At 59.8% G+C, this 27,995-nt stretch overlaps 1 protein-coding gene across 1 annotated transcript; it reads left to right on the top strand.

The window, feature by feature from the left end:
- On the top strand, nucleotides 1-26,874 carry FAM163B (family with sequence similarity 163 member B). The gene is made up of 3 exons (XM_026514290.3): nucleotides 1-78; nucleotides 25,707-25,822; nucleotides 26,379-26,874. Exons 2-3 carry the CDS (start codon nucleotides 25,730-25,732, stop codon nucleotides 26,778-26,780), a joined length of 495 nt encoding a protein of 164 aa, XP_026370075.1. The 5' UTR covers nucleotides 1-78; nucleotides 25,707-25,729; the 3' UTR covers nucleotides 26,781-26,874.
- The last annotated feature ends 1,121 nt before the right edge of the window (nucleotides 26,875-27,995 follow it).

Genomic DNA, 27,995 nt, shown 5'->3' with positions numbered 1-27,995 from the left:
CGGACGGACGCCGGACCGCCCCGTCACGTGCGCCCAAGTCCTCGGCCGGCCGGGGCAGCGCCGTTCCCATGGTTCAAGGTAAGGGCCGAGCGGTCACGGGGCGCGGGGGCCGAGGACGCCAAGGACGCAGGCAGGGAAGCCCCGGCTCGGTGCCCACCTCAGCTGGAGCACCCACTGCAGGCTGCCCAGCAGCCTGGAGCAGGGTCCCCGCCCCACGCAGAAGCCCAGCCACACCACCTGTCCCATCTCGATCTGCCCTGGAAGTGCGCCCCTGGGGAGGAGGCTGTGGACCTTGAACGGGGACCCAGGTGGCTGCGCCGGCCTGAGGGAGGCGGGGGACCCACTGTGCCAAGGGACACCTAGGCTCTTTCTTGGCCTGGGCATGGAGGAAATTGGGGAGAGAAAGTTTCCGAGAGGAGCCTGGCCTCCATTCTTTCTGGTGCCAGGAGCTAAAACCTTTCATTTACTGAGGCTTGCCTTCTACCAGGCACCTGCTGGGCACCTGGCCTGCGAGTAGTCACTCATCCAATTCACCCAACACCCAGGAGAAAGGGGCATTGGTCTTATTTGACAGATGGGGAAACTGAGGCTTGGGGAAGTTTGGTCACCTGTCCAAGGTCACATAGCCAGTAAGTGTAGAGCTGACCTCAAACAGCCCATCCTCTGTCGCTGCCACTGACCTTACATGCACCTTTGTCTGTTTGAAATCTCCGCTTAAATGGGGGAGAAGAGAACCAGACTGGCATTTGCGTTTTCCTAGCCGGGAATAAAGGACTCTTCAAACACTAAAAATCCAGGAGAGGTTGCCTGTCCACCCTCCTGATTCTGCCCCTTCATCCCACCCAGTGTCCAGTTCTCCCAAAGCCAAGGACCACATGGACGCTAATGGTCCCCCGCAGAGTCACCCCCATGACTTGGTGACAAGAATCTCAAAGGTCAAGTTCATTGACCCTTCCCGAGGATAAGGGAGTGTCCCAGAGGCCTTAGCCCCTGCATGCCCTGTTCTCACATTCCTCAGGAAGCTGGAGCTCCGGAGAGCCAGAGGGGACAACCTGCCAGCCTTTCCCCAGCATTCCCCTCAACTCATGCCAGGAAACGCTCTTGGTTGGGGGGTGGGGGGCGTTTCCAGACGCCATGAGAACTTCCAACCCCAGAAAGTTCCCACTTGCTAGGACAGCATCCATCCCCCTCTGCCAGTAGCACTGAGGAGAGAGCCTAGGGGACCAGAGCTCTTCTTCCCTAAGCAAGCACTTCCCAGGCCCAGGGAGGGGTGACTTTAGTCCTTTGTGCGAGGACTGTAAGCTTCCTCAGGAGCTCGGGTGCTGGCAACTTGTGACGAATTCATCTTGCTCCTGAGGCTGGGGCTCAGGCAGTGTGGGGTTGTGTTCATTTCGTTTCGCAGTGGCTGTTGGGCACCTGAGTGACAGGGTGAAAAAAACAGGGTGATCCTTGCACCCTGAATGCTCCTGACTTCTGGTCTCCCTGCCACCTGAGTTTCCAGCAGGGCTCACAGGTCCGAATTTACTTGGAAGGCTTGGAATTGGCCTCCTGAACGGTTTGGGGGTCTGGGAAGGACCCGCAAGCTCTCCTAGCCTCGGTGCCCAAGGGGTGCATTGCAACGGGTGCGTGGGGAGCTCTGGGGAGCATCGGCTGGTCTTTCTGGAGCTCACTGGCACTCTCTGCTGAGAGCCTGGCCTGTCGTGTCGCAGCTTCTTCAGCCTGGCCTCTCCAGGGGAGAGAGGAGGGCTTCCCCCGCAGAGCCCCTCCCAGCCTCCGAGGCTTCAAGCTCCCAGAGGCGCATTGCTTACACCAGCACAATCGTCAAACATGAGTAAGGACCCTGGGGTGGAGGGAAGGGTGGGCAGAGCTGGAGAAGCCCAGGCTGATCTGCCCAGTTCTGTCCATCTTTCCAGGTGACCTTGGACAAGTCACTCTCCCTCTCTAGACCTCAGTCTCTCAGCTGTGAAATGATGGAGTGGTTCATGTTATGCCCCGATGAGCCATTACCACTCTGTTCATCTAAGCCCTGAATGAGCGGGTAGGGCTGGGAGGAGCTACAGTTTTGAGGGAACACAGAGGGGTTTTGAAATCTCTGGGCAAACCTGAGCCCAAGGGCCCCACTCAAGTGATCACCCCAGGCTTGCATGTTTGGGGGTCGGCTCTAAATCGCAGACTGCTGGTGCTGGTGCTGGGTGAGCCAGATGGCCCGGCCGGCCTGGAGGCTGCACAGCAGGGCCCCACTCCCGCAGGGAGGCCCCTGGGCCTGGTCTAGGGAGCGGAGACAGCGAGATCCAGTGAGGAATCATTACAGCGCTCAGGAGGGGTGAGGGAGCAGGCGGGGCTGCGGGAGAGCGTTATCACATCTCTATAAATTGTGTCTGACTCCGGGCAGGAGGCAAGGCACAGTGGCGACAGGGCCCCTGTCCTGTCCCCCCGGGAGCTCCCGGCCCCACCACTCTCTCCAAAGTAGCAAGTCTACGTCTGTCCATCAGTGAGAGGCAGTGCATGCGGCGGGGAGAGTGGATTCTGGGGCTACCTCGGGCAAATCGCTCAGCCTCCTCGTGCGTAGAACTGAGGGTGCTTCTGGCTTCCCCACCAGCGCACGATGGCCACTGAGAAACTGGGCCTGTCCGAGGCGTTGGACGCCCCGAGTCTCTTCCCACGGTCTGCTCCACGGAGGCCAGGGCAACTGGGGGCTTCTCAGCCTGGCTTTGCTCTCCTCCTGGAGCTGGATTTCCTTGCGGTGTCTTGATCCCTTTGGATTTGCTCCAAAGGGGATTTGACAAGCCCAGCCTCTTCAGTATTTGCCAGCTCCTCTCCTTCCACCGCTGAGCGGAGAGGCTCCTGGGTGCGGGTGCGGGTGCGCTGGTTTCTCTTTTCAAAGCTCTTTGTTCCCTTGGGAATCAGGTCCCCTCCCCAAACAGGCTCAAGCTAGGGAGCCCTCCCCCAGGCTTGGCCCAGCCCCCTGGCTGGGGCTGCCTAAGGATGGTGGGGGTTGCAGGAGGAATTCTGGGGGCACTGACCACCTTGTCCCAGGGGGAGAGTGGGCTGCAGCAAGAGCCCCGAAATCACACGAGGTTTGTTTCTGAGTCTGGTGTTTCTACTAACTGGCTGTGGGACGTGCTGGGCTGTGAAATGGGGACTGTGAGCCCTATTTCCCTGGGGGCCTTGCAGGATGAAACAAAAGATCCTGGTGAGAGTCCTGGGGCCTCTGGAGTAGGGAGCAAGGGGGAGGTTAGATCAGGCAATGCTTGTAAGCCCTGCTCCGGGGGTGGGTTTCCCTAGACGTCCACAGAAACCATAGGCATCGTGAGCCTGGGAGGGACACAGCCAGATCCAGCCTCTAGAGAATGTTCTTGGGCTGCAATGTAAAGGATTGCTTGGAGAGAGTGAGGCTGGAGGCAGGAAGGCTCTGGAGGAGGTCACTGCCTCCAGTCAGAAGGGAAACGATGGAGGCCTGGACCAGGAGAGTAAGAAGTGGGCAGCAACAACCTTCCAATCGAGGTGGGGGCACTGGGATGCGCTTTGGGTGGTGGGAGAGGCTGGGGACGGAGCAAATAGCGGTCCTAGAGCACTCCTCTGCATGGGGCTGGGCCAGAGACCTGGGCATGGCCAGACATGCAGGATGGGCCAGCGTAAGCGGTAGGATGCAGCCCCCAGGGCTCCCAAGGAGGACTTTCTGTTCCAGCAGCAGCACGGCGTCAGAAGTGCCCATCATAGCCTGACTCGATGGTACTTCCTGTCCTCTGCACATGGTCCCTGCCCACCTCGGGGGCTTTCCATGGGAGTGGGCCCTGGCCGCACCTGGCCAGTCACTCTACCCCTGTGCACAGCTTTCCCAGGTGGCAGAGGTGGGAAGAGGCTCGGCCAGTCGGGAGGCCCCCGTGGAGGCTGGCCAGGCTCCCGGGGCCACAGCCTCATCTGCCACATTGCCTGCCACGTGGAGAGGTTGGTAGAGCGGTCGAGTGGATGAGAGCATTGGTCATTGGGACTGACCAGAGCCATGGTTCTGCCCAAGCTGTGTGTCCCTGGTGAAGTGACTTAGCATCTCTGGGCCTTGGGTTCTTCAGTGATAATATTAATATCTACCTCGTAGGATGCTCCCGATGACTACTGAGCTGGCCGACTGGGGAGGGCGGTCCAGGCATGCTGCGCGCTAGTCCACCCCCCGGGCAGCCCCGATGGGTGCTTGAGCGCTTGTTTCCTGGTTCAGCCGTAGGGTGGCCTCAGGGCAGAATGGCCTCGGGGCACCCTGGCTCCCTGACTACCACCTGCGTCTGGGTTATTCCCGACCAGATCCACCGTTTCTGCGAAGCAATGGCAATGGCCGAGGTGGTCCTTCGGGGCGCTCCCAGGCTGGCCTGGGTCCTCGGAGAGCAGCCCTCCTCTTATTATCATTGTTGTTGCTGTTGTTCACCGCCATTTGCTGTACTTGGCCGCGCATCCCGCAGGAGCCTACCCTGGGAGCAGCACTGGCCCAGCGTGTCTGCAAGGCAGCAGTGTCGGCATCCCCAGGAATTGCTGGGAGCGCAGATTCTCAGACCCCCTCCAGAACTTCTGCTTGAACAGGCTCCCCGGGTAATTCCTGTGTTTGGTGAAGTTGGAGACACACCATTCTAGAAAACATGCTGTTCACCAAAACAGAGAACCGACTCCACCTGCAGAAAGCTTCGCAGGTGCCTGTCTCTTCCGAGCCACTTAGGTGTTCAGCTGATCTGTATTGCATTTTAATACGCTAAAGGAATTTTTAAATAAAATGCATGTATGCTGGCTCTAAAAGAAAATCAAACCATCCATTCATCTGTGTTCCACAGAGTAAAAGCCACGGGCATCCCCAAGGTGACCCACCCCCGGCACTCGGCCCCTGCTAGTCGTCTGCGTGCCGGCCGCCCGGGTGTCTTCCGGGCCTTCTCTGTGGGTCCTCCTCCCTTGCCCTGTAGTGGCAGATTTGATCTGCCCCCGCGTCAGCACCCATCTTCTCATCCATTCAGCGGGCCCCGCACTAATAAGCTGGCGTGCAGGTCATCCTGGGTTTCTGTTTGTGCTAGACAATGTTATTGATTTGTTCACTCGTGTGATCCCAGCAGGAAAGGCTCTCGTGGCGGAAGGGGCCTGAGGGGGGTGTGCACTTGTGAATAGAATGAGACAGCAGGGCATGGGCAGCTCTCAATGGATTGTAGCATGGGTACGGCAGCGGGCATCCCAGATTCGGAGGAAGATGCCCCATGGGCCAGACAGAGCAGTCAGGGAGGGCTTCCTGGAGGTGGAACTTGAGCTAAGCCCTCAAGGAGGAGTATGGAGTGGGGAGGAACAGGCATGCAGGAGAGATGGGGCATTTCTGCCATCACTGGGATGCAGGACACCTGTCTGTTGACTTGGGCTGATAATCAGTGACTCACCGAAGATACCCTGACTTTCTCCAGCAAGCCACTCCCTATGAGGGTGTGGGGAACCAGATGGCCAATTCCTGGTGGTCTCATAGGCTTTGAGCCTCAAATCTGTTGTGACTGAGGTCGACTTTCCCACGCATCACCCTCTTTCTTCCTCTGGTCTCTCTGCCCAGGCTCGAAAAGGCTCCCCGCCATCCTGGTGCTGAGAGAGCTTTGCTGCAGACAAGGGAGGGACCCGAGGCCAAGCCCCCACCCCTGCCCCATGGCCCTGCCTCAACTCCAGAGCGCCAGCCAGCTTTGCCTCCGTCCATGCTTCCTGCCCGTGCGTCCCCCTAGCGTTGGCTGGGGTTATTTTGCCAGACTGCTGGGAGCAGGAACCGGGGCTGCTCGGAGCTCGAGAGTGTGTGTCCCTGGGCATAGGAGGAAGCTGGGAAGCATCATTAGTGTGCCCCTGACACCTGGGGGGGGGCTCGCCTCGCAGTGTCTGAATGTCATATTTACTCCCTGTTTTCCCAATTCTTCCATTTGCTGTTGACAAGTGCACTTACTGGTTACCTTCGAGAAGCTTCATTTTCAGATTCCAAGGCAAGCACCTCGTCCAGACACACTTTCTCTGCAGGGCAGCCCTCCCACACACACACACTTCCAGAGCCAGCAGACCCCACTGGCTCAGGGAAGGACCCACACTTAGGGCCAAGACCGTGTGTCTCTTGCTGTCAGGGTCTCCCCTGGAAACATTGCAAAATCAGCAATGGCTTTGAGAGGGCTAATTCCGGGGTATGATGATCCAATTTTGGTTCGAAGGAGGACAGTGATAAAGTCTAATGTTTCACAGAAAAACAGCAACTTCTTTGTAACATTGTTAAATTGCGAGCTTCTGGTATTTACCTGTGTTTAGAGTTTGTTTGGTTAAAACATTCATTATACAGAAAGCTCCTGGCTCAGTGCGAACCCATTTACAAAATTAAAAATATAGTCAACTTTAATTTTACCTTCACGGAACTTCCCACACGAGAGTTTCCTCTAATTACTAAACAGATTTCTATTTCAAAAAGAAAATGTTTGGTTGACGACGCGTCTTACATAATCGCTTTTATGGTGGATTTTATCGCCACGGGCTGTCTTGTTTTTCCCTGCGCACCCTCTTTTCTCTGGAAAAATCCCCACTGTTGACCATGAGACCTGGGGGCAAGAGGGGAGAGTGGGGGCAGGTGGGTAGGGATCCGGCGGCTGCACACCCCGCCGGATGCTCTGAACAGGCACAATGGTTAGAACCCCACAGCTCAGCCCAACCCCCAAAGCAGGCTCCTCCCAGCGGTGAGCGGAGACGTATTACTGAGCTGCTCTGCGCCCTGGTGTCCTGGTCCATAGAAACAGGATGGCTGTAGCCCTCTTGCAGGTTGGTGGTGAGGATTCGTCATCAGCCAGTCAGAGCATGACAGAGGGAGCCCAGTGCTAGCTTCTGGGGTCTCCGAGCACAGTGGGCAGCAGGTCCTGGTGCATTGACACCCATCCGTGGTGGATCTCGGGTTCCCCGTCGTCGTGTGCAGCTGGGGGTCGGTACCCTGCGTCCATCCCGTCCCAGCTGAGGGCAGAGCCCAGACCCTGCTGCAGCCCAGAGGGCCCTGCCTGCCACAGACTCTGCAGACCCCCACCTCCTCACCGGCCTGTCGACCCCACTGTGCATGTCGACTCACTTCCCACTCTGGAACATGCCCAGAACCTTCCACCCTAGGGGTCCTCCTGCCTACACCCCTCTCTGCCGGGACGATCTCTCCTGGCTTGCGCAGTTCTCGGCGTCCACGGTGTGCCTCAGGATCGCGTCCCTGACCCCACGTCACCTCCCCGGAGGTCATCCCCATGACACACACCCTCGGACCCCTTGTTCCACTGGCTCTGTGCGTCTTCCCGACTGGTCTCCCTCTGCACACAGGATGGGGAGCCTCTGGAGGAGTCCACCTGTTGATGCTGTCCACCCGTGAGCCGAGCACCCGGCACTGTGCTGGCACAGAGATAGGAGCACTCGGTAGCTACTTGTCCAACGGCCGGAAGCCTTTGTGCCGTTCTGAGGCCCAACCTCGTCTGCCAGGGGCTGGAGCGGCTTCTGTCCGGCCTCTCCCTGGACTGAGACACCCCAACGTTAGAGCCACAAATGACATCTCTTTTTCCTCAGGAGCACCCCTCCGATCGCTCAGAACCTCTTCAGGGAGGGAGGGGCTCAGAGTGTTCCAGAAACAGACGTAAGCCAGCGTGGCAGGAGCACGGCCAGCTGCGAAGCCGTTCTGGGGTCAGCGGGGTCTGCTCCGGAGCCGTCTTGCGTTCTCCAGCTGCGGGAATGCGGTGGCGGGGGCAGTGCCGGGGCTGGCGGGTCTCCCTCGGTCAGGCCTCAGTTCCCGGCCAGGCCTCCGGGGTCAATGCTGCCATTCTTCACTGACAACAACTACTGGTTTAAAAAAAAAAAGAAAGAAAGAAAATCACTTAATCTGCAAGACGCGCTCTTTCAACAACACGCCTACACTCACTGAAAAATGGCTGAGCCCAGTTTTCTTACAAAGGGAAGTTGATATAAAACAAATTGCTTCAGGCAGGGTCTTTGCTGAAACCCGGGCCACCAAAGACTGCTTAGGGTGGCAGAGTTGCCCCCACAAGTTTCTAACGGCGCCACTGAATTAGCTGTGTGGCAGAGCCTCGTGGAGGGGGCCGGGGCGGGTCTGCGGTCCGTGCCCGGTGCCCGCCTGGCCGGCTGTCAAGCACCGGGAACTGCGTCAGAGAAACGAAGAAATGGGGGAGGGGTGCTGGGTGGAGGGTTGACAGCTGCCCTCGGAGGCCTCTGCCCCCAGGCCAGTGGGTGCGCTGGCAGATGGGGCCTCCTGGGGGCCCTCCTGGCTTGTACTCGGAGAGAACTTGAGGTGACCCCCCAGGGAGGAGCGAAAAGCCTGGAATGTGGCCGGGAGCCAGAGGGGGTGCCACCCCCTCCCTTCCCCGAGGGTGTGTATCCAGCCCCTCGGGTTGACCGGCTTGGATGAACAGCGATTTCCAGAGGGAAATCTGCATCAGGTTCATTGAGCAGATATTAGACCAGGTCACGTTCGAAGTCCCTTCCCAACCGAAGGGGGAAAGTGGGGGACTCTTAGATTCCAAGCATCGTTATTCAGATGTTCTGATGCTCTGAGCTGTGTGGCGCTCAGCTTCTGGGAGTCCACCATTCCACTACCTCGGCTGGACCTCCCCTCCCAGGCTCCGGTGGCCCTCTGGCTGTCCACCCGCCCACCCGCCCTCTGACTCCCCACCCCACTCGAGACCCTGCCTGGAGCCCCAGGGCAGAAGGGCAGCCTGCCTTAAATGAGCAGCACTGACCCCAAAGGCAGGGATCCAGGGGTCTCCGTGGTAGGTGCCAGGTCCCCTGGAGGGCATCTGAACCCCGAGGGGAGTGTCCAGATGGGGGCGGTGGCAGCCCACAGCCCGTCCCCAGTCGCTGGACCGTCCAGCCAGTCCCTCTGGGACCGCCAAGTTGCTCGACTCACCTTTGCCTGGGCTCATCTGTTGTTCCACACCCACACGTGCGTATGCACACATGTTGCACTCACACACACACACACACACACACACACGTATTTATTCAGGGACAGCAGAGAACTGCAAGTCAAGACACGCAAGGGACCGCAAAACCATAGGTACGAACTGCAACTCCATGCACGTATATATTTCCGAATATACCCATTTTGCTAGTAAAATAACCGGCTCTCATATTTTTAAGGTTCACGATATATACCCACGCCTGCACGCGCACAGCCCCGGGATGAGGAGGGGGCACTGCCTGATCGCTGCAGGGCAAGGCTGGCCCAGGCCCCCCCATCGGCTCCGGGCTGTCCTGGCTGCAGCAGGGATCTCGGGGCAGCCAGCGTGCGTGGGGTCGCCTGAGGCGGTGACACAAGGAGTCCTGGGAGTTGGACAGGTGCGGCCGCAGCCCAGCCGTTCACTCCACCCTCCCCTTCCCTGGGTAACCCCACCTGTGAATAAGGATGAGGACTCCTGTCTTCCTAACTCACGGGGCTGCTCTCGGGGTAGGCGCAGTATCTGAAGATTCGTCCTAAACAGCAGGGAGCTGTCAGGACGCAGGTGGTGTTCTGGGCAGCCACGGAATCCATCCTGGGGAGAGAGCTGACAGTCTGGCTCCCTCCCTCCCTCCCTCCCTCACTCTAGTCCAGCAGCCAGGTCCAAGGGCCCTAACCTGCTGGGTTGAGGAGAGCCCATCTCCTTGCCTCCGTGCACGCAGCGTCCAACGTTGCCCATGGAAACAGCGGTAACCTCGTGAACCGCTAGAACACGTGTGTGTGTGTGTGTGTGTGTGTGTGTGTGTGTGTGTGTGTGTGTTTGGTTTGTTGTTTTCAAAAACCTTATCTGCATAAGGTTTCTCTTCTGCTTTTACCCTCCTGTGGGGATAGGGGAGGGGAATACCAGGCACAGGGTTGTCCTAACAGAGCGTGCCTCGCACCTCCTCCGCTCACTCTGCAGGGCCTGGGGCCAGGATGTTGGGGTCCCCTGTGGGGAGAGCCCCTGAAGGGCCGCTGCTCTCTCTACCTGGGCTTCCCCCAAAACAAGCCAGATTCCACCCGATCCCATGAACAGAATCCTTCCCCCCAGGACTCCTCAGCTCGCGCTCAGGTTGGGCTGCTGGAGACCCAGACCCAGTGAGAAAATAGGAATCTTCCAGCAATAGATCCAAAGGGCGTGCCCTGGCCAGGAGCCGGGCTGCGGCCCTGCCCTCCGGGACTTGGGAGTCAAGAACAGGAGACGGTACCCAGGCTGCTCTTTATTTCCTCTTAATTTCAGAAAGATATTTGCTGTACAGAAGATTCTAGGTTGGTGTATTGTCCCTACTTTACACCTGCCGCCCGCTGTCTCCTGGCGCCCACCGCTCTCACCGCGATGTCCGCGCGACTCTCCCGTTTTGTCGCTCGTGGGCCTTTGTCTCTCCCTTCGATTTTCACGTCGTTGCTGGTTCTAGACAATTTGCTCAGAACGGGTCCTGCACGCTCCTGGCGTTTCTGGTGCGTGGGGTGTTTGGGATCTGAGTTTCAGCCGGTGTTTCTTCTCTTCGGCCCTCTGTCCACGCGCCTCCCTGTGGGGAAGGGGGTCCCACGGGCGCTGGACGCCCCCGCACCTCCCAAAGCCCTGCCCCCTCGCTCAGGGTTTGTCTCTCCGCGGTTTCATTTTGGCGGTTCCTCCCCGCATCTCCAAGCCCACTTCTTCCGCGGCATCTAACCTGACTTAATCCCATCCGCGTATTTGTCATAGGGGCCGGAACCTTTTTTTAATCTCTAGAAATTTGGTTTGCTTCTTTCTAACGTCGTCTGTGTCTCTACCTGACGCGCCCAATTTCTCCTCCCGCGTTCGGGCCGTGGGGGTGACAGTTGTCAGAACTATTTCACTGTCCTTGCCCCCTAAGCCTGTCATCTGTGCCATTTCCGGGTTAGCTCCGACGGATTGACTCCTCTCCTCCTTATGGGTCGGACTGTGCCGGCGACTTTCCACGGGATGCCGCATGTGGCGGATTTCACCCTACGCCTCTCTGCCGGCTTTGTTCTGGGACGGGGCTGTTCCTTGGAAGCAGTTTGATTCTTTCAGCTCGAGCTTTTATGCTTCGTTGGGCAGGACCAGAGCAGGACTCAGTGCGGCCTTTCTGAGCTAGGAACTTCTGCTCTGACAGCGGAGAACAGGAACTACTCCTGGACCCGTGTGAACGTTGAGTAGTGTTCTCTAGAATCCTCTCCGATGGTTCTCTCTCTGACCTCAGGTAGACTCGGTGCACATCCCAAGGTGAGGATGAACGATCTAGAAAGCATTTCAGGAAGGAAAGGGCACCAAACTGCAACTGATAGCTAGGGATTTCAATGAGCAGAACTGGAAGGGAGTTCAAGGCCCATGGAACGGCACCAGCAACGTCCCAGAGGCAAGACCATGCAGCGTGTGGTTGGGAGGCCCAGGGAGCGAACCTCTTAAACAAGTTTCAGAAGCATGGCAGGGACAGCAAATGCCGCGGTGAGGAAGTGAATCAGGGACAAGCTCAGACGGTCAGGAGCACCCAGATGTTTGGGGCCTAGACCAGGAGAGTCATGCGCAGGCCTGAGTTCCGGGGGGGCGGGTACTTGGCTGGAGTGCTGGGGGTGCCTGCAAAGGAGAGCCATGGCTCTAAACGTGCAAACATGAGACACGACAGGAAAATAAACACAGCGCGGTCCACGTGTGGGGCCTTCTCTTGTTAAAAAATCATCCAAATCATACCTGTTAGTAGAGACTCTCAGAAATGTCCCAGCGCTCTGGACCCGGCCTCACCCCATATGTCTGCATTCACCTCTTTAGCGCTTCCCGAGCCCCCTGAGCTGGGTGCTGAGACGGGCCGGTCCCCAGAGCTCGCGGCCTGAGAGGAGAGAAGTCGTGGGCTTCTGAACAGAGATACGAAGAGAGGAGGTCAATGTGGGCTCCGTCGAGGCTGCTGTCACCCCCAGACCACAGGCAGCATTTAAAGTTCTGGGTCAAGTGTGCGCATCTGGCCTGACAGTCCTGCTCCCTGGTCCCAGTCATTGCCATGCTTGCACACTGCTGGCACTCAATGGATGCTTGCGGATAGGAAGAAGGAGGGAGGGGGAGAGCAAGGAGGGAGGGGGCTGGAGACATCTGTTTTAAAGATGAGGGGCCAAGGCTTCTGGTCACCCTGACACGAAGGCGAAGAGTCTGAATTCGCACCAAGTCTTTCTGACTCCCGGGCACACCAGGACTGGGAGGGAGAGGCCGGCACCAACTGACATGAGTGCAGGCTGCCTGGAGGAGGAGCCATTGGAGCTGGGCCGCTGGTGGCGGCGGTGAGGGTTCCATGAGAGAACAAATGTAATCAGCCGTGGCGGCTCAGATGCGATGTGGAGGGCGGCCTGGGCTAGGGGACCGCAAAAGGCATGATTGAGGCGGCCGATTCGGGGCTGCTGAGCTCCTCAGGAGCCAAGGGGCAGGATTTGAGGGAGGTTGGCTGTAAGGGAGGAAATCAAGCTGAGGAAGGGGTCTCCCCTGGACCACAGAGCAGGGCTTCACCGCAATGGGGATGTTGCCCCTGCTCTCTGCCCTTGGGCAGGTTGCATCCCTGCAGAATGGAGACAGCCCGCCGGAGCTCCTAGACCAGGGAGGGCCATGCAGTGACCCTCCTGGGCCCCCCTGGCTGGGGGGGTGCCTCCAGTGCAGCCTGGGCCCCTGGGGGGACCTCCAGCGTGGCAGACGACGCTGGGCATCCACAGGTGTCTGCATTCCCAACCCATTGCCCTGCCCCCCGGGGCCCCTCACGTACTTGGCTTGGGGTGGGGCTGGGTAATGGGCTGCCCAGATGGTCCTGACAGTGCCAGCCTGTCGCTCCCCTGGGGGCCTCGTTAAAGCCCAGGCTCCCAGCATTCCTGATCAGTGCGTCTGGGTGGGACCCTGATTCTGGTTTCGCCAGCTTCCCAGGTGACGCTGGGGATGTTCTGAGTGAGAAGTCACAGGCCGGAGCAGGCTCGGGCGCTGATTGTCTGCAAGGCTGCCAGGTTGGTGGCCGAGGAGGGCAGAGGCAGGCCCTGGGGGCAGAGAGGTTGGTTTTCTGTTCTAAAAGAGCTGGGCCCTCTGTGACGGGGAGCTGGCTCCCTACCCACCCCCCGACCCCTGCCTCCTCCCGGAAGCCTGCCTGACCCATGTTCGGACCCTCTGCCCTGAACTGCTTGCAAACACTCACCACCCCCGCAGGGGACAGAGGGCCGAGCGCCCCCGGCCCCTCCCCAGGCCCTGGGAGTGGGACCCAGCCAGCTGCCCGTGGTTGACGAGGTACGTGTCAAATCCTGAGAGATGCCAGAGGCAGCCAGCCTTTCTGAAAAAGCCCCCCATGCCCTGGCCAGCCCCCAGTTCTGCCTCTCACTGGCTGTGCGACCCTGGGGCAGGTGACACCATCTCCATGACCCCTGGTTTTCTCATCGGTGAAGCCCAAGGATGATGATGAGGAGGCTTGAATGGGATGAAGTGTGCGTTCCACCTACAGCACCACGGATGCAGGAACCACGGGCTTTCCCGGGGGCGCACAGCCAGAACAAGAAGCAGGAGCGGATATGGCCAGGGTCTCCTCAGTCTCCCCCCTCCTTGTCCTTACGCAGGAGCCCCTCCGTAGCTGGTTTGATCTTCTCCCCCGAAACTCATCTACGGCCCCGAAGTCTCCCTTCCCCCTTTCCCTCCCCCGGTGTTCAGCTCCCAAGGGCGCTGCCTTGGCTGGTGACTCACTCCACAGGCATATATGGAGCTCTTGCTGTTTGCCAGGCCTGTGCGTCGAGATGAGGTCGATGGTGTAGCCCTCACTGAGCCCACAGTCAGTCAGGACGACTGGGAAGAAGCAGCTCGCGACGCAGAAGACGGGCCAGGCCCGCAGAAGAGGGAGCAAAGGCTCCCTGCAGAAGGTGGGACCTGAACACTGTCCCAAAGGACCAGAAGGTCTTAGCCACCTGGGAGGCAGTGAGCAGTGGCCCCAGGGGTGTCCCAAGCCTTGGGACCGTAGGGTAGGGCCAGACCTGAGACCAGCATGTGTACCCATCCTGAAGTGGAGGTGGGGGTCCGGGCTGGCCCGACGGAGCATGGGCTTTATTCAGAGGAAGAGGGAGACATCTGGTCCAGACTTGCTCTGGCTGTGGGGGGGGCATCATTGAGGACAGTTGCTCCCCACATGTGGTCTCTGTCCCAGCAGCATCAGCATCCCCTCACACCTGGGCCTCTGAGCAGAACCTTCTAGGGGGAGCCCAGGGGTGCAGAGCCCCCAGGGGTGGCGGATGTGGCCCAGGTGAGAATCTCCAATCTGTTGGGGGCCTCCCGAGGGAGTGGCACTTGGTGGGACCCGGCCTAGCCCGGGCTGAAGTGTGGGTGCACATGGCACTGGCAGAATGCAGGCACCCCATCCTAAATGAGGGATGGAGAGGGGTGAGGGGCGGGGAAGGGGCCAGAGCCAAGAGCTGCAGGCGCAGGGAGCTGTGTGAGATACTACGCCCACCCTGGCAGAGCAGGAGACCCAGAGGGCCCCCGGCAGGTCCGAGGCACTTGAACTGGTGTTTGGAGGACAGACCAGGACACCCAGGGACCGGGCCCTGCCCTCCTCGGAGCCCTGGCTGCTGGGGACCCAGGCTGAGCCTCTACGGTGCAGCAGGAGAGCAGGGCGAGAACTGAGCTGGGGCCTCTCGCAGGATCCCTGCACGTCTCCTTTCTGAAAGGTGACCGAAGCGTCCAGGTCCTCTCTAGACCCAAACCCACACGTGCTGCTCCAGTGGCCCCGCACACACAGGGGTCCTCAACAGTCGGGGCCAGTCTTAGACACAGACTAGATAACACACGTGTCAAAGAATCAAACAGAGAAAGAAGTGGGTGTGGTTAACCCACCTGGATGCCTTAGGGATTGCCGATCTCCAGGGTGGTCACACATCACTGTTCTCCCCTCGGGCCAGAGCGGTGGCCGGCATGGTGTGGGCACAGACCTCCAGCAGAAAGACCCACCCCCCCTTGGACCCACTGTCAGGCCTTGCCCTGATGCCTGCCTCCTTGCTCTGGGTAGCTGTGCAGCCCAGGGGTGCGGAGCCCAGCCCTGTCTAGCTGGTGGGCCTGGAATCCCCTGGGTTGGGTGTATTCCAGCTGAGCAACCCCGAGCCCTGTTTGTTCCGCTCCACCAGGCTGAGGCCACGAGGGCTCTACTGAACGTCATTAGGGTTTCGTCAAACTCAGGGTGCTGAGCCGCAGGGATGGGAAAAGCCTGGATGGGCACAGCCTAGCTGTGCCTCCTCCTCGTGTCCAGACCCAGACGCACCGTGCTCTCCGTGCCTCAGTGTCCCTGTCTTTGCATGGGGACACTCACGGGGCCTGGGGTGAGAGTGCCCATGAGGGTTAAGTGACATATCAAGGGTAGAGCCTTCAGCTCAGCACTGGGACATGGTGTGTTTGATAAACGGAAGCTCTGACCGTGCCAACAGACGCCGGCTCGCGCTCCGTCCGTCCTGTGCACCCCCAACCTCTGACCTTGGCCCAGGAGCAGTACTCTGTTCTTGGAATAGGAAGCTGAAGACAGAAAAAGAAATTTAAGTCAAGCAACAGAAAAGGTTTTGCAAACCCAGCTTCTGCCCACTGTCACTCTTGCAGGAGAGAAAAAGGCAGCCCGCCTGCAGCAGAGCTGGGGCTTACCCTCCCCACCTGCCCCGGAGACATGGGGGGCAGGCATGTCCAGGAGGTGAGGGCCACGTGGTGAGACCCCACTCCTTCCTTCCCAAGCTCAGGGCCTGGTCACTGGGAACTTGCCAACTGGACCCCAACCCCATTCCAATCCCCCCCCCATTTCGGAGCCCTCACCGTATCCTTGCTCTGTGCTGACCCCTAGTGACAGAAGGGCGGCGGAAACGTGGCAAACAGGGGTCTTGCCTTCACGGGGCTTGTAGTCCGATGGGGCAAGGAGGAGAATGAGCCCCTGTCCCGTCCCTCCCACCTTTAGGCAAACGGTGGGGGGCAGCCAGGAAGAGGGAAAAGACAAGACACCAGCTTTGGGGTGGACCCCCAAGTTCACCCCCTGCTGCCCCCCCGAACCACGTGACCCCTTGTGCACTTCTCTGGCTCTGTTTCCTCGTCTGTAAAACGGGTGATGATAAACCCGTTCAGACTGTCCTAGGGATTAAAGATGTTGGTGAAGAATTCCACGCCCCGCCAAGCACAGAGGGTGCTCAGGACAGGATTACGTGCTTCCTACTAATGTGAGGTACTAGGGAGCCACTTGGGATGTGTGAGGGAGGCAGTGACCTGTCCAGACCAGTTGAACCCCAGCAGGGAAGCTGGGCAGGAGGGTGGGGTGGGAACCCCTGGGCAGCCTCTGCTCTGGGCACGAACTGTGAGCGTCTGAAATATACGTACGTCTTTCGGACCACGGGGCGTCAGACAGGAGAGGTCTGGGGGCGGTTGGGGCCCCAGGGCCAGACACTGCCAAGCTCAACATCTGACAATGGGCGCCTTGCCTCGTCCTCTTCCCACGCCCCACCCCCACCTCAGGGTCCAAGGAGGCAGTTCAGTGTCACTGGCCTGTGCCCAGCCCTCTTTCTACGGCAGACGTCCAGGGTGACTCTGGGTCAGACTCCTTCTCCAGGGGGCCCAGCCACCTGTCTGCACAGAGAGGCGACAGCAGCACGCTCCCAGCCTTCCACACCACCGAGCCTGGTCCCCACAAAGCCAGAGCCGGGGGAACCAGGCTTATGTGACCCCACGCCTCCATGCACCCCGAGTATTTGCTCTTCTGGACAAGCAGGACAGTGCACTGAGCGGGGCCCCTGGCGCCAACTGCGACAGTGACAGCTCAGACTTGAACTAATTCTGGAGCAGGCCCTGGGGGCAGTGAACAGCACGGTGGCCTGCCTCATAAAAGGGCCCCACAGGCTGGCCCTTCCACTGGCATGCTTGGGTGCTGCCCGCCGCCCCCAAAGGACCAGGAGGACCCAGGTGGCTTTGGCGTGGCTCCATGACAGAGGCCAGGAGGGGCTTCCTCTTGCCGCTCTCGGCCTTCCCAAAGGTTGCTGAGGAAGGGGACAGCGACTGTCTGGGGACCATGCCAGAGGGGGCAGGAAGGCCACCCAGCTGGAGGTGCCCTCTTCCCCAGTCCAGGTGGGGCAGGCAGGGCTGCTCCCTCCAGTTTCCCGGCCATGGCCCAGGCCCCACAGCCACCCAGGGCCTGGGGTCTGCACAGAGTCCTCTCCGCGCAGTGCGCGGCCTCCCCTCTGCAGCTTCAGACACATCGGCATAGGCCTGGGAGGGACACAAGACCAGATGTCCCTGCTTGCTCGGTGGGCTGCTTCCCTTTGCCAACCTCGGTTTACCCCTGGACTATGTGGGTGGGGTCATCTTGCAAAGAGATCTTTGGCTCCCTGCTTCCCACGTGGCCTAGGGAGTGCGGGGGTGGGGGGCGCCCTCCGGGGGGGGGGGCAAGGGGAGAAAGGAGCTGGACGGGCCACCGCCGCTGCCACCACTGGCATGCTCCTGGCTCTTCCTGGGTTTGTCCTGTAATTTCCAGTCCATTCTTTGAGCACTCCCAGTCCCCCACACTCACTCATCAGTTTCCCTGAGCATTGAGCACCTACTGTGTGCGCTGGGCTGGGTAGCGGGAACAGAGCTGGAAACCCCAGGCCAGACGCCGCTCTCCCAGCGCTGACCCCGGGGTGGGGGCTCTTCAGTGGGGGTCTGGGGAGAACTTCTGGAAGTCTGTGAACCCCAGAAATGGCCAGCGCCTTATGCTGTTCCTGGCGGTCCCTCAAGGAGCCCCGTCCCAGGGCATCCCCAGGTTCCTGAACACCAGCTCCCCAGCCGTGCCTGGCAGCACCGGGCAACCCCCACCCCCTGCCTTGGACATTCTCTGGCCTCCATGTGGTGGCAGGCACAGGCCTGGCTCACTGGGCCCTGGACCAGGTGGGCCTGCGGTTCGGGGAGCTTAGAGAGGAGATCTCCAGGGGCTGCTGGGAACCGCCCCTCCAGGCCGCCAGGCCCCCGCGCCGCCAGCCCGGCCCAGCCCAGCCAGGCTCTGGAGAATATCTCTGAGACCAGTGCTGCTGAGCACTTCCCTGTCTATTTATTACCAAACACTGGAATCTGGGAGCCCGCGGAGCGTGAAATTAGGAACAAATGTGGAGGAGGTCTAGACAGGAACTCCGCGGCCGCTCTCCCTCGTGGACCACGGGGCCCTTGGGCTTCCAGGTAGCAGGAGAGCTTTTGTAACCAGACAGATGTGTTTGTGGAGGAAAAGGCGGGCTGGCTCTCCATAAGCCCTTGACGAGACGGCGGGATGGGGAAAGGCCTGCGGGGAAGCAGGACCCTCCGCCTGGCTCCCCCAGCCTCAGTTTCCCCATCTGGAAGGGAGTGGCACCATCATTGCTTGGTTGGAAGGGCTGCTTGTTAAACAAGCAGATTCCAAGGCCCCCTATGGACCCAGGGAAGCCTGGGCATCTGTGTGTGTCCCAGGCGACCCCACGTTCTGGTGCCTGGCGGGTTTGGAAGTTGCTGGTTGAGAGGAGCCAGAGGCCCAGCCGGGGCGCAAGGATGCCGGGCTTGGCTTCTCCTTGGCTCCTGAAGGAGCACCGGGCATCTCAGGTGAACGCAGCGGACAGAAGCCTTCCTGAGGCGCTGCTGCGTGCCCTGCGCCCTGCAAGGCCCTGCAAGGCTCGGGGCTGGGCTGGTGGGTTGGGTGGTGCAAGAGGAACAGAGGAAAATAGGAGCCTGAAACTCGGTGTGGGACGTGTGGTCCAGATGGCAGCCACTCGGGGGTCTTCTGCCAGAGGAAGGTGGTGGTGGGGAGGGGGCTCCGTGGGGGGCAGAGGCAGGTGGAGGCTGGCGTCTGGCTCTGTCGCCAGGTGTTTCCTGCTCCCTGGCCCCACACCACCCCGTTTGGTCTTCCTGCGCGGGAGGGAGACAACCGGAGCTCATAAAGCCCCTAACTCCCCCGCCCGCCCGCAGGGGGACTGGCTGCCTGGCCCCCTCCACACAGACTCTAGGGGTAGGGCTGGGGGCGCACAGTCGGGCCCCATCTCCCAGCCTGTCCCTGTAAAAACCGAGGGTGGGGACAGGGAAGCAAAGCCGTTTATAAAGCTTTAAAACCGTTTATGGTCCCAGGGGGCAGATTAACAATTCAGCACAATCCCCGCCAAGCCATCTTGGCTGGCAGGGCGGTGGAGACTTTAGGGAGAGCCGAGGAGGGACCTCCACCAGGCTGTCACTGGGTCTGCCAGCACCTCTCTGCCTCCCAGCCTTTGCTTTGCTGTCCCTCCTCCCACAGCCATCCCCTTCCTTCCTCCTCCAGCCCAGCCAGGCCCTCCTTCCAGGGAGCCCCCTGGAGTCACCGCAGTGCAGGGCCACCTATCTCCAGCCCTGCCCCCCAAAGCCCTCCATTGGTCTCTTGGGCACTCAGCATAGCCATGCTCGGGACACAAGTGTCCGGGGGCCACTGGGTCAGCCCGGTTTCCTCCAGGCTCCCAGGGAAGCATGCACCCAGCGTGTCTGCAGCTCTCTGCCTGCCCTGGGGGACGTCATCTTGACCTGTTGCCAGGACCTGTGGCTGGTACTGTCTTACTTGGTGCTTCTCAGACTCTGTCCTGCATCTCAGTCACCCCAGCCCCGAGCAGGCTGGGCTGGTTAAAGGTACAAACCTCGATGTTTCACTGTAGGAACTGGTGTCTAAACCCTGCCATACCCCTATTACAGGATAAGGAAACTGAGGCCCAGAGAGAGGTCTCTGACCCAGGGTGACCAGCAATTGTACGGCAGGACTTTCCTCACCTGCTGCTCGTCTTGGGCAGGACGAGGGCCCCTCAGGCTCGTCACCGCAGTGTCAGGCTGGGCTGTCCCCAGGCACAGGAAGGAGGTCTGAAAGGCGACGGTCCAGCATGGGTGGCAGGTGTGAGCATCGGAGAAGCAGGCGTCTGGCTGCTCTTCTTCCGCTAACTCACTGTATGAAGTCATGGGTGAGCCACGCCTGCTCCCCATGCTGGCCTCAGCCTCTCTATCCCCACCCTCCACTGCTAAGTGGAGGAGGGGGACATCCCAGCACTGGCATTTCCAGGATAGAGAAGTTCAAGAAGACTTCCTGGAGGAGGTGGCATGCTGTGGGCCCTGATGGTAGTGTAGGCCCTGGAAAGGCAGGGGGAAGAGCATCCTGGGGGTGGGCGCGGCCAAGGCAGAGGGGTGGCAGGAGGGTGGGGCCGAGGGAGGCCATATCACTCGGAGGGGCTGTTCGGAGTTAACTGTGGACTGATGTCAGGCTGGGGCGTCAGCAGAGCTGCCAGCGGCGTGCGCGTCTGCTGGCCGGGCCTGGCCCAGGGACTGGCGCCCGCCGCGGGTGTTGCTGCCCCTCGGCATGCGTGTATCTGCAGAGCGAGGCTGAGACGCTCCAGCTGGACGTGGCCCGGGTGTCGGAGCCGTGGCTGCTGACAGCCCTGGGCGCCTGGCCTGCACCGGCACCCTTCCCATCACGCCACCAGGCTGCCTGCCGCTGGAGGGGCCCCGACAGCCAGGCCGAGCAAGGGGCCTCCTGGATCTCAGATGTGAGAGAAGGGCCCTGTGGCCACCACGGCCACTCCCCAGCGTCCTCCGGACCTGACGGAGGAGCCAGGGCCAGGGAGGGACACATATACTCACAATAGCAGTGTGGGCACGGTACACCGGCCGACGGGAACCTTCACGTCCTCGTCACCATACCCAGGAGAGAACTGAGGCACGGAGCGAGCCCCATCTTGCAACTAGCTGGAGGGGGAGCCAGGCTGGCTCTAGGGGGTCTGCTGGGTGCTGGGAGCTGGGCGCTGAACTGCCCAGCGAGTTTAATCCCTGCACGACTTCTCTTGACTTCTGTTGAGCTAAGTTCCCTCACTGATGACTACGAACATACTTACCTTTGGGGTATAAAGATCAGAAACTCAGGCAAGGTGACACATTCACAGCATGAGTCACTCTGCGGATCCGGGGAGGGAGAGGCGCTCCCGCCAGTCAGGACCACAGCCTGGCCCTCTGGGCACCGGCGTCCTTCGCTCCCACCGCCCGGGACCAGCTCTTCGGGCTGTCCGCACACGTGGCTAAGAGCAGCCGTGTCTCTGCCTCGGGGCAGGTGACCAGCAGGGACTGGCCAGTGCGGGGTCCCAGACCCATTTCTGGGGAGAGAGGGAAGGACTGGCTCAGCCTGGGACACCCGTCCACCCTGACCCCAGCAAGCCAAGGCCAGAGGGCTGGCAGCCGGGGTACAAGCACACTGCCCAGGGCCAGGCTCAGAGAGGAGAGCAGGGGCTGGTTAGCGCCCTGAAACCCACAGGCTGCAGGGCTTTGCCCGGTGGGAGCAACGGAGGCTCAGCTCAGCCCTGAGATATTGAAGATATGGCAGGTCTGACCTCGACCCTGACCCCAAAACCATGAGTGCCGGAACCTCTGCCGGCCTTGGTTTGCTCATCTTCAAACATGGGACCCACCACACCGGCGGGGTCTCCCAGGGGCTCTTGCCTGACAAGCGCTGGGCAGGACGGTGGGGAGGCTGATGCCTTCTGGGCCTGGGAGGCCCTGGATTCCAGGTTGTGGGCCGTGGGGCCTGTATGGCTTCAGGCTGCGATGGGGCCCGTTTGTCAGAATGGTGTGCACAGACCAGCCCACCCTGATGGTGCGCTGGGGTTTGGCTGGGTCTCCGGAAATGGCCCTGCTTTTCTCTGAACCTGACTCCTCGAGGGTCTGCAAAGTCAGGGTCCCAGTGTCTGCTCTGCCCCCCCACAGCTGCCTGGGGTCCATTCCCCTGCCGCTTTCTGGCCACTTCAGGGCAAGGCTGAGGTGGGCTGTGGTATCCTGTGAGCCCCACAGGAGGGCAGGGCGCGGGGGAGTCGGGCCAGCAGCTGTCTGCTTTGCTTTGCCTCACCTCAGCGAAAAGCGTGAAATGCATCTGGACAGCAGGCCTGGCCCCTGCCCAGCATCCCCCCGCCAGCCGCCTCGCCTGCACACCCAGCTCCCTGGATCCAGCCCCAGGTCGGCCTGCACCCTTGGCAGGGCCAGCAGGCCAGCTGGCCTCAGCTGCCCCCGGGGGCCAGGGCGGGTGGGAGCTGCCCGGCAGGGTGCCCAGGAATGTGGGGGTCCCCGGGGCTCCTGCTTTGTCTGTCTGTGTGGCCTGTGCTGTGTCTTCCTGACTCGGGCCCTGTCTGCGTCTGCCTGTCTGCACCTCTGTCTGAATTTGGAGCTGTCTGTGAGTCTGTGTCTCGTTGTCTCATCACTTTGGGTCTGTCCAGACCTGCCTTGCCGTCTGTCTATCTGTCTGCCCCGAGTCTGGGTTCCCACCCCAGCCTTGCCTCCGAGGCAGAGTGTTGCCTGGGAAAGACTGTCCATGTCAGTACGTGGCCACGCTCCCCGCCATCTGTAGACATGGTGCTGGCCTTCATGCCCAGCCAGGCCCCCTCCCCAGCCGGCTGTTCGGTCTGCAGGGAAACCCCTACACCTTCGACCTCACCGCACCCCTTCCTGCACTGCTGCCCCTGCCCAGCCCCTCCCTCCCCACACACCAACTGCTCAGATCTTGAGCCTCCGAATGAAAATCCCATGTCAATTCTCACACATTCCTGGAAGGGGAAAAATGGGCCCAGATTCCAGCAAGTCTTTGGCAAGGTTTATCAAAAACTTCAGAAACGTGCACGCCATAAAGCTCTTCATTGCACATTCCTGTAATCGTACAAAGTAGGAAATAATGCACATGCTCCCCCATAGAGCCTGACTGAGTAAGCTCGGCTTGCCCGCACTGGGGAGCACGACGAAGCCTGGAAAAGAAGCCAGGCTCTGCAGGGGTCCCTGGGCATGTTCTATGTGTTCCATGCAGTGATAGACGGCCTGGTGAGACGGGGAAGGTGCAGAAAGTAGATACAGAATGCCATTTTAGCTTAAGAGAAGGAAGGAAGTACATACTTCTTATAATTTTAGAAAGGAGCAATAGGCGGATATACCTAGAACTAAGTAAAGTTATTCCCTCTGGGACAGAGCAGGGGAGAGGCGGGAAGGGAGACCTCTCTGCATGCCCCTGGTTGTAAGCTTTTGACTTTGGAACCAAATGTTTTCTGCCATTAAAAGGCAAAATTAAATCAATTTAAAAAAAAAAAGAAGGTAAGAACTAACTAGAGTAAATGAGTCTGAGTATCGAGTTGGTGGGAAAACCATCCTAAGAATTATATCAAGTGACTTTGAGACGGTCTCTATATTATCCACCCCTGGCGGGTAAGAACAAAAAAGAGTACTGAATAAGTATTATGTTCCACTCGGTAGATGTGTTAGTAAAACTACGGGTAATGTTATTTTTAAATTATTATATATAATAGGGGAAAACAAATAAGGAGTAAAGTCAATATAAACTCATGTTTTATTCTTCTCTTCCTTAAAAAAAAAAAAAAAAAAAAAGGTATTCCCTGGCTCTGGTGTCTGAAAAAGCCTAGAACCAATGAAAACCCTAGCACCCTTTGTGCTCAAGCTATGTTCTCTACCAACCACCTCCCATGAGGAGACCCAGGCTGTCACAGACGAACAGTGGGTCCCAAGGTCAAGATGAGCTGGGACTTCTTGTGTCTAAAAGCAAAATATTTTCAGGGATCAGTGGGGGTCCCATCAAAATGACACAGGAGTGAACATGGAGGGGGCCCTAAACCCACGGTCCCGATGGGATCGTTTGAACATCAAAACGTACATCAAATATAGAAAAATCAGTGAGATCACAGTGATCTCACCACACACATCTTGGGGAGCCAACGTGTTCTGAAAATTGGTAAAGCACTGAGCATCCGGGGGCACCTGAGTGGCTCAGTCAGTTGGGCATGTGCCTTCGGCTCAGGTCATGACCCTAGAGTCCTGGGATCGAGCGCTGTGTCGGCTCCCTGCTCAGCGGGGAGTCTGCCTCTCCCTCTGCTGCTCCCCCTGCTTGTGCTCTTGCTCAAGCTCTTAAATAAATAAATAAATAAAATCTTTAAAAAAAAAAACTGAGCATGCGGACCTTTCCCCTGCAGACTGTATTTTACGATAACCGTGTAGGTATTCGGGAAAGTTCTTTAGAGAAGAACCAGAGTTGATAAATGCAGAAGAGAAGACAGTGTGTGAAAAGTCACTCTTTGCAGCCCCTAATGAGATAATGGATCGAGGTAACCATCCCCGGAAGCTGCTAGATCGATGAGGTGGAGGGCCAGTGAGGAACTTTCCAGTGCAGGAACTGGGCTGACAGCAGCCGAACGCCACCCGTTATTCTCGACGTGACAACGAGAGGGACGGAGTCTCAGCCCCTGAAAGTGATGGGACAGGAAGCCAGTTTAGAGGACGAAGCAGGGAGAGAGGAGCATGCCCAGCGCCGCTCGAGGAGACCCAGTCAGCTCTAGTACATGGAAAATTCTGCCAGAGAAATGACCCAGTTTCTTCTATAAACAACCTGGGGTGGGGAGTGGGCGAGGAGAGTGCAGGGAACTGACATGTTCTAGAGTCAGAAGAGCCAAACGCAACTGGATCCTGATTTGAACAAACCAACTGTAAAAAGACATTTTGGAGCGGGTGGAAGGAAGCTGAACACAGACTGGGTATTTTTTTTTAAAGTCTTCATCTGTCAGATTTTGCATGAAACTGATATGCTCTGGGATTTCCTTTAATAGCCTCAGTTGCCCCCCACGCCTTGCCCCTGCAAAAGAGGGATGGCGAATTGGAGCCGGGTGTGCTGGAGCCAGCGACTCCTGGCTCGTGGGAGACGCTTGTTAGCCATCCAGGAACTTCGCAGGCCGGCTGTCAAACCTGTGTCACTGGAGCCAGGCCATAGTGAGAACGGGCATCAGCGACGGCTACAAGGCCGGGAGCTTTGATTCTAGAACAGGTTTATCGGCGCCCGGCTGGACGGACGGCACAGCAACAGCACAGCCCATGACGCTCGTTCGTTCTGCTTGTGTCTGTGTGATCTGCGCCGTGATGGAGAGTTCACAAACGGGCCTGTGCTTCGGCCTAGAAATCCCACTTCTAAGAATTTATCCGCAAAGAGTGGTTCAAGTAGGCCGTGGCTCAGATGACTCCAATCGCTTAGCTACGAGAACAATTCCTGAAAAACACCCACTTCGAATATTTCTTTTGAATGTAAACAACCTAAATATCAAAAAAGGGTTGGTTTCTTCGGTTGTGCACGATGAGAGCTCTGGGGAGCGGCTGTTCGACGCCGCGGGGTACTCAACGTCCCTGCACAGCACACTTAACAAGGTTACGATGGCAGAGCGCCGTGTATGTATTTTACCCCGACTAAAAATTTTAAAGAAAACAGATCGGTTATGTCATACAATGGAATATGCCTAGAAATCATGTCGCAGAAGAAAATGTAATGATATGGAAAAATAAGGATGATCTTGTTAGGTTACAAAACCATATGTTCAGCTTGACTGTGTTTGGGTGAATTTAAAAATGCGTGAGCTCGGAAGAGCCAGGCTGGAAGGGCGCCATTCCCAGAGAGCATGCTACGCTGAGCGCTGAAGCGCGTGCTCACGAACTCTTCTCCGAGCCCCGCGAGCCAGGCTGGGGAGCCCCGCTAGCAGCAGCGCCCCCAGATATGGAAGCCAGGCCCCCGGGGAGGGAGGGCAGAGCCGGCCTGGGTCTCCTCCTGCCCCTGCCTCCTGCGCGCATGCCCCGGGGTGTTTGAGCCCCCCCTTTCTGCCAGTTTCCTCAACTTTCCAAACTGGCCGGGGTTGCTTTTGCAGTGAGGAAGCAAGGGTGCAGTAAGGCTGGTGGCGTGTGTTGCAGGCTGTTGATGGAGAAGGGGGCGGATGACAGCCGGGACAGTGGTCATCACTGGGGGCATCTTGGCGACTGTGATTCTACTCTGCATCATCGCTGTCCTGTGCTACTGCCGGCTCCAGGTACTCCCGGGGCGCAGAGGGGGGTGCGAGGAGGGAGCCGCCCGACCCGCGAGGGCTGGGGCCCGGGAAGAGGGGAAGAGTCGGGTCCTCCGGGCTCACCTCACCCAGGGCTTCCCAGACTCCCTGCAAGGGGAGGCCACTGAGGCTCAGGGAGGCTGAGGGACTTAGCAAGAGGCACACAGCTGCCAAGCTGGAAAGCAGGGGTGAGCGCCTGGGCTGTGCTACTCGCCCCACCCTGCCCCTGCGCTCTCCCTTCCCTGCCACACCGTAGGGCCCTCCACGTCTCCCCGAGGGGAGGGGAAGCCATAAGGGCAGGGCAAGGCAGCATGGCCCAGTGCCCATCTTTAGGCTGCCTGACCCTCCCGTGCCTCAGTTTCCCCACCTGCAAAATGGCGATGATTCTCACGCCTGCCTCCGGCTGCAGTGGGGACGAAACCAGCCCGTGCCTCCCTGCAGCATTCAGAGGGGGCCTGGCCCGAGCGTGCTCCCCGTAGTTTGGCCACCGTGCGCGTGGGGGGTGGGCAGGAGCCGGGGGTCACCAGCCCTCTGCCTGCAGTATTACTGTTGCAAGAAGGACGAGTCGGAGGAGGACGAGGAGGAGCCTGACTTCGCCGTGCACTCGCACCTGCCCCCGCTGCCGTGCAGCCGCAACCTCGTGCTGACCAACGGGCCGGCGCTCTACCCGGCCGCCTCCACCTCCTTCAGCCAGAAGACCCCGCAGGCCCGTGCCCTCTGCCGCAGCTGCTCCCACTACGAGCCCCCCGCCTTCTTCCTGCAGGAGCCCGAGGACGAGGGCGTGCGCAACGGCGGGGAGCGCGTGGCCTACCAGAGCATCAGCCAGGAGGACGCGGAGCTGCCGCCCGCGAGCTTTGCGGGCCTGCAGGCGCTCAACCCCAACCGCCTGTCGGCCATGCGGGAGGCCTTCTCCCGGAGCCGCAGCATCAGCACCGACGTCTGAGTGGCCCCGCCTGCCCGCCGGGTCCCCAGACCATGCTGGGCTCCCCGGCGTGCGTTGGCCTGGCCCGGGGCCCGGACCAGGGCTCGGCCCAGCCCTCCTCGCCTCCCGGTCACCACGGGGGCCCGTGGGGGAGCTCCGCAGCTCACGGCAGGGGTAAGGCCCAGTGAGCACACGCGTGGCCGCCAGGGGTAGGGGCTGCAGGGCCGGGGCGGAAAGGCAGGCAGGCACAGGTGAGCGGTGGTTCCCGGGTGTCAGGCTGCAGGACAAGGCAGAGACACCAGGCTCCTGACGCTGAAGATGCCCTTCAGTGAAGCCGCTGCGGAGCGTGCCCCCCCACCCCAGCCCCGGAAACGTGGCCATCCCTGGCTGCGAGACCTGACCCCGTCCCCCCCTCCCTGGGGCTCCGCCTTCCCACCTATTCAAGGAAGAGGGGGCGACCGCGACATCACTGGCCCAGTAGCAAGTGCAGACCAAGTATTCTGTCCTGGAACGGGGGCCACTGCCTCCTCCCCCCGCGACACACACCCCTGGCTTCCAGTGCCGGGCCGCTGAGACAGCTCTCTGGGCTGGCCTGCCTGCAGATGCCCTGGAAGAGTTTCAGGGGCGGCTGGGCCCTCGCCACTCACAGCCCCAACTGGCTTTTTGGTGAAAGAGGGAGGCACCGAGGGAAGAAGAGGCCACGTGCCAACCCCCTGCCTCAGGAGCATCCACACAACGATACGTGCCCCATTCCACAGCCCTGGTGTGGTAGGGTAGACGAGCGAGGATCGGGACCTAAAAGACCCACTGTCTCCCCGTGAGGCCTGGGACAGGCCCTCCTACCCGCTGGTCCTCAGCCTCCGGGAGCCCTTCAAGCTCTGGTCCGCAGGGGAGACACCCCGAGCTCTCCCACCCAACCCCTGTGTCTCAGGAGGGTCCGGGAGCAAGGCCCATGATCCTGATCTCACTCCATGGCGGACCGCAACTGAGCCCGCTCTCCAGCGAACTCCCAGCAGGGTCAGGGTCTCCCTGGAAGCCCACCCTCCAACTCCCTCCCTCTGGCTGGGGACATGATGCCCAGTGGCCACACCAGGGAAATGTCCCAACTCCAGGGTCCTGGGCACGGGGAACGCTGCCCCCCCCACCCAGCCGGGGGCAGCATTTCCTCCTCTGCAGCAGGGCCCCAGAGCCCCCTGCCCTCTCGGGTGCCATCGTGGAGCCCCCAGGGTAGGGGAG

The sequence above is a fragment of the Ursus arctos genome, unplaced genomic scaffold (genome assembly GCF_023065955.2).
Source record: "Ursus arctos isolate Adak ecotype North America unplaced genomic scaffold, UrsArc2.0 scaffold_18, whole genome shotgun sequence".
In the NCBI taxonomy this organism is placed as follows: domain Eukaryota; kingdom Metazoa; phylum Chordata; class Mammalia; order Carnivora; family Ursidae; genus Ursus; species Ursus arctos.
The sequence above is the reverse complement of the archived record's forward strand: the minus strand, read 5'-3'. Positions and strand labels throughout refer to the sequence as shown.

Coding starts and splice junctions, on each gene's coding strand:
- FAM163B (XM_026514290.3), top strand. CDS start 25,730: ATGACAGCCGGGACAGTGGTCATCACTGGGGGCATCTTGGCGACTGTG. Junction 25,823..26,378: donor TGTGCTACTGCCGGCTCCAG/GTACTCCCGGGG, acceptor CTCTGCCTGCAG/TATTACTGTTGCAAGAAGGA.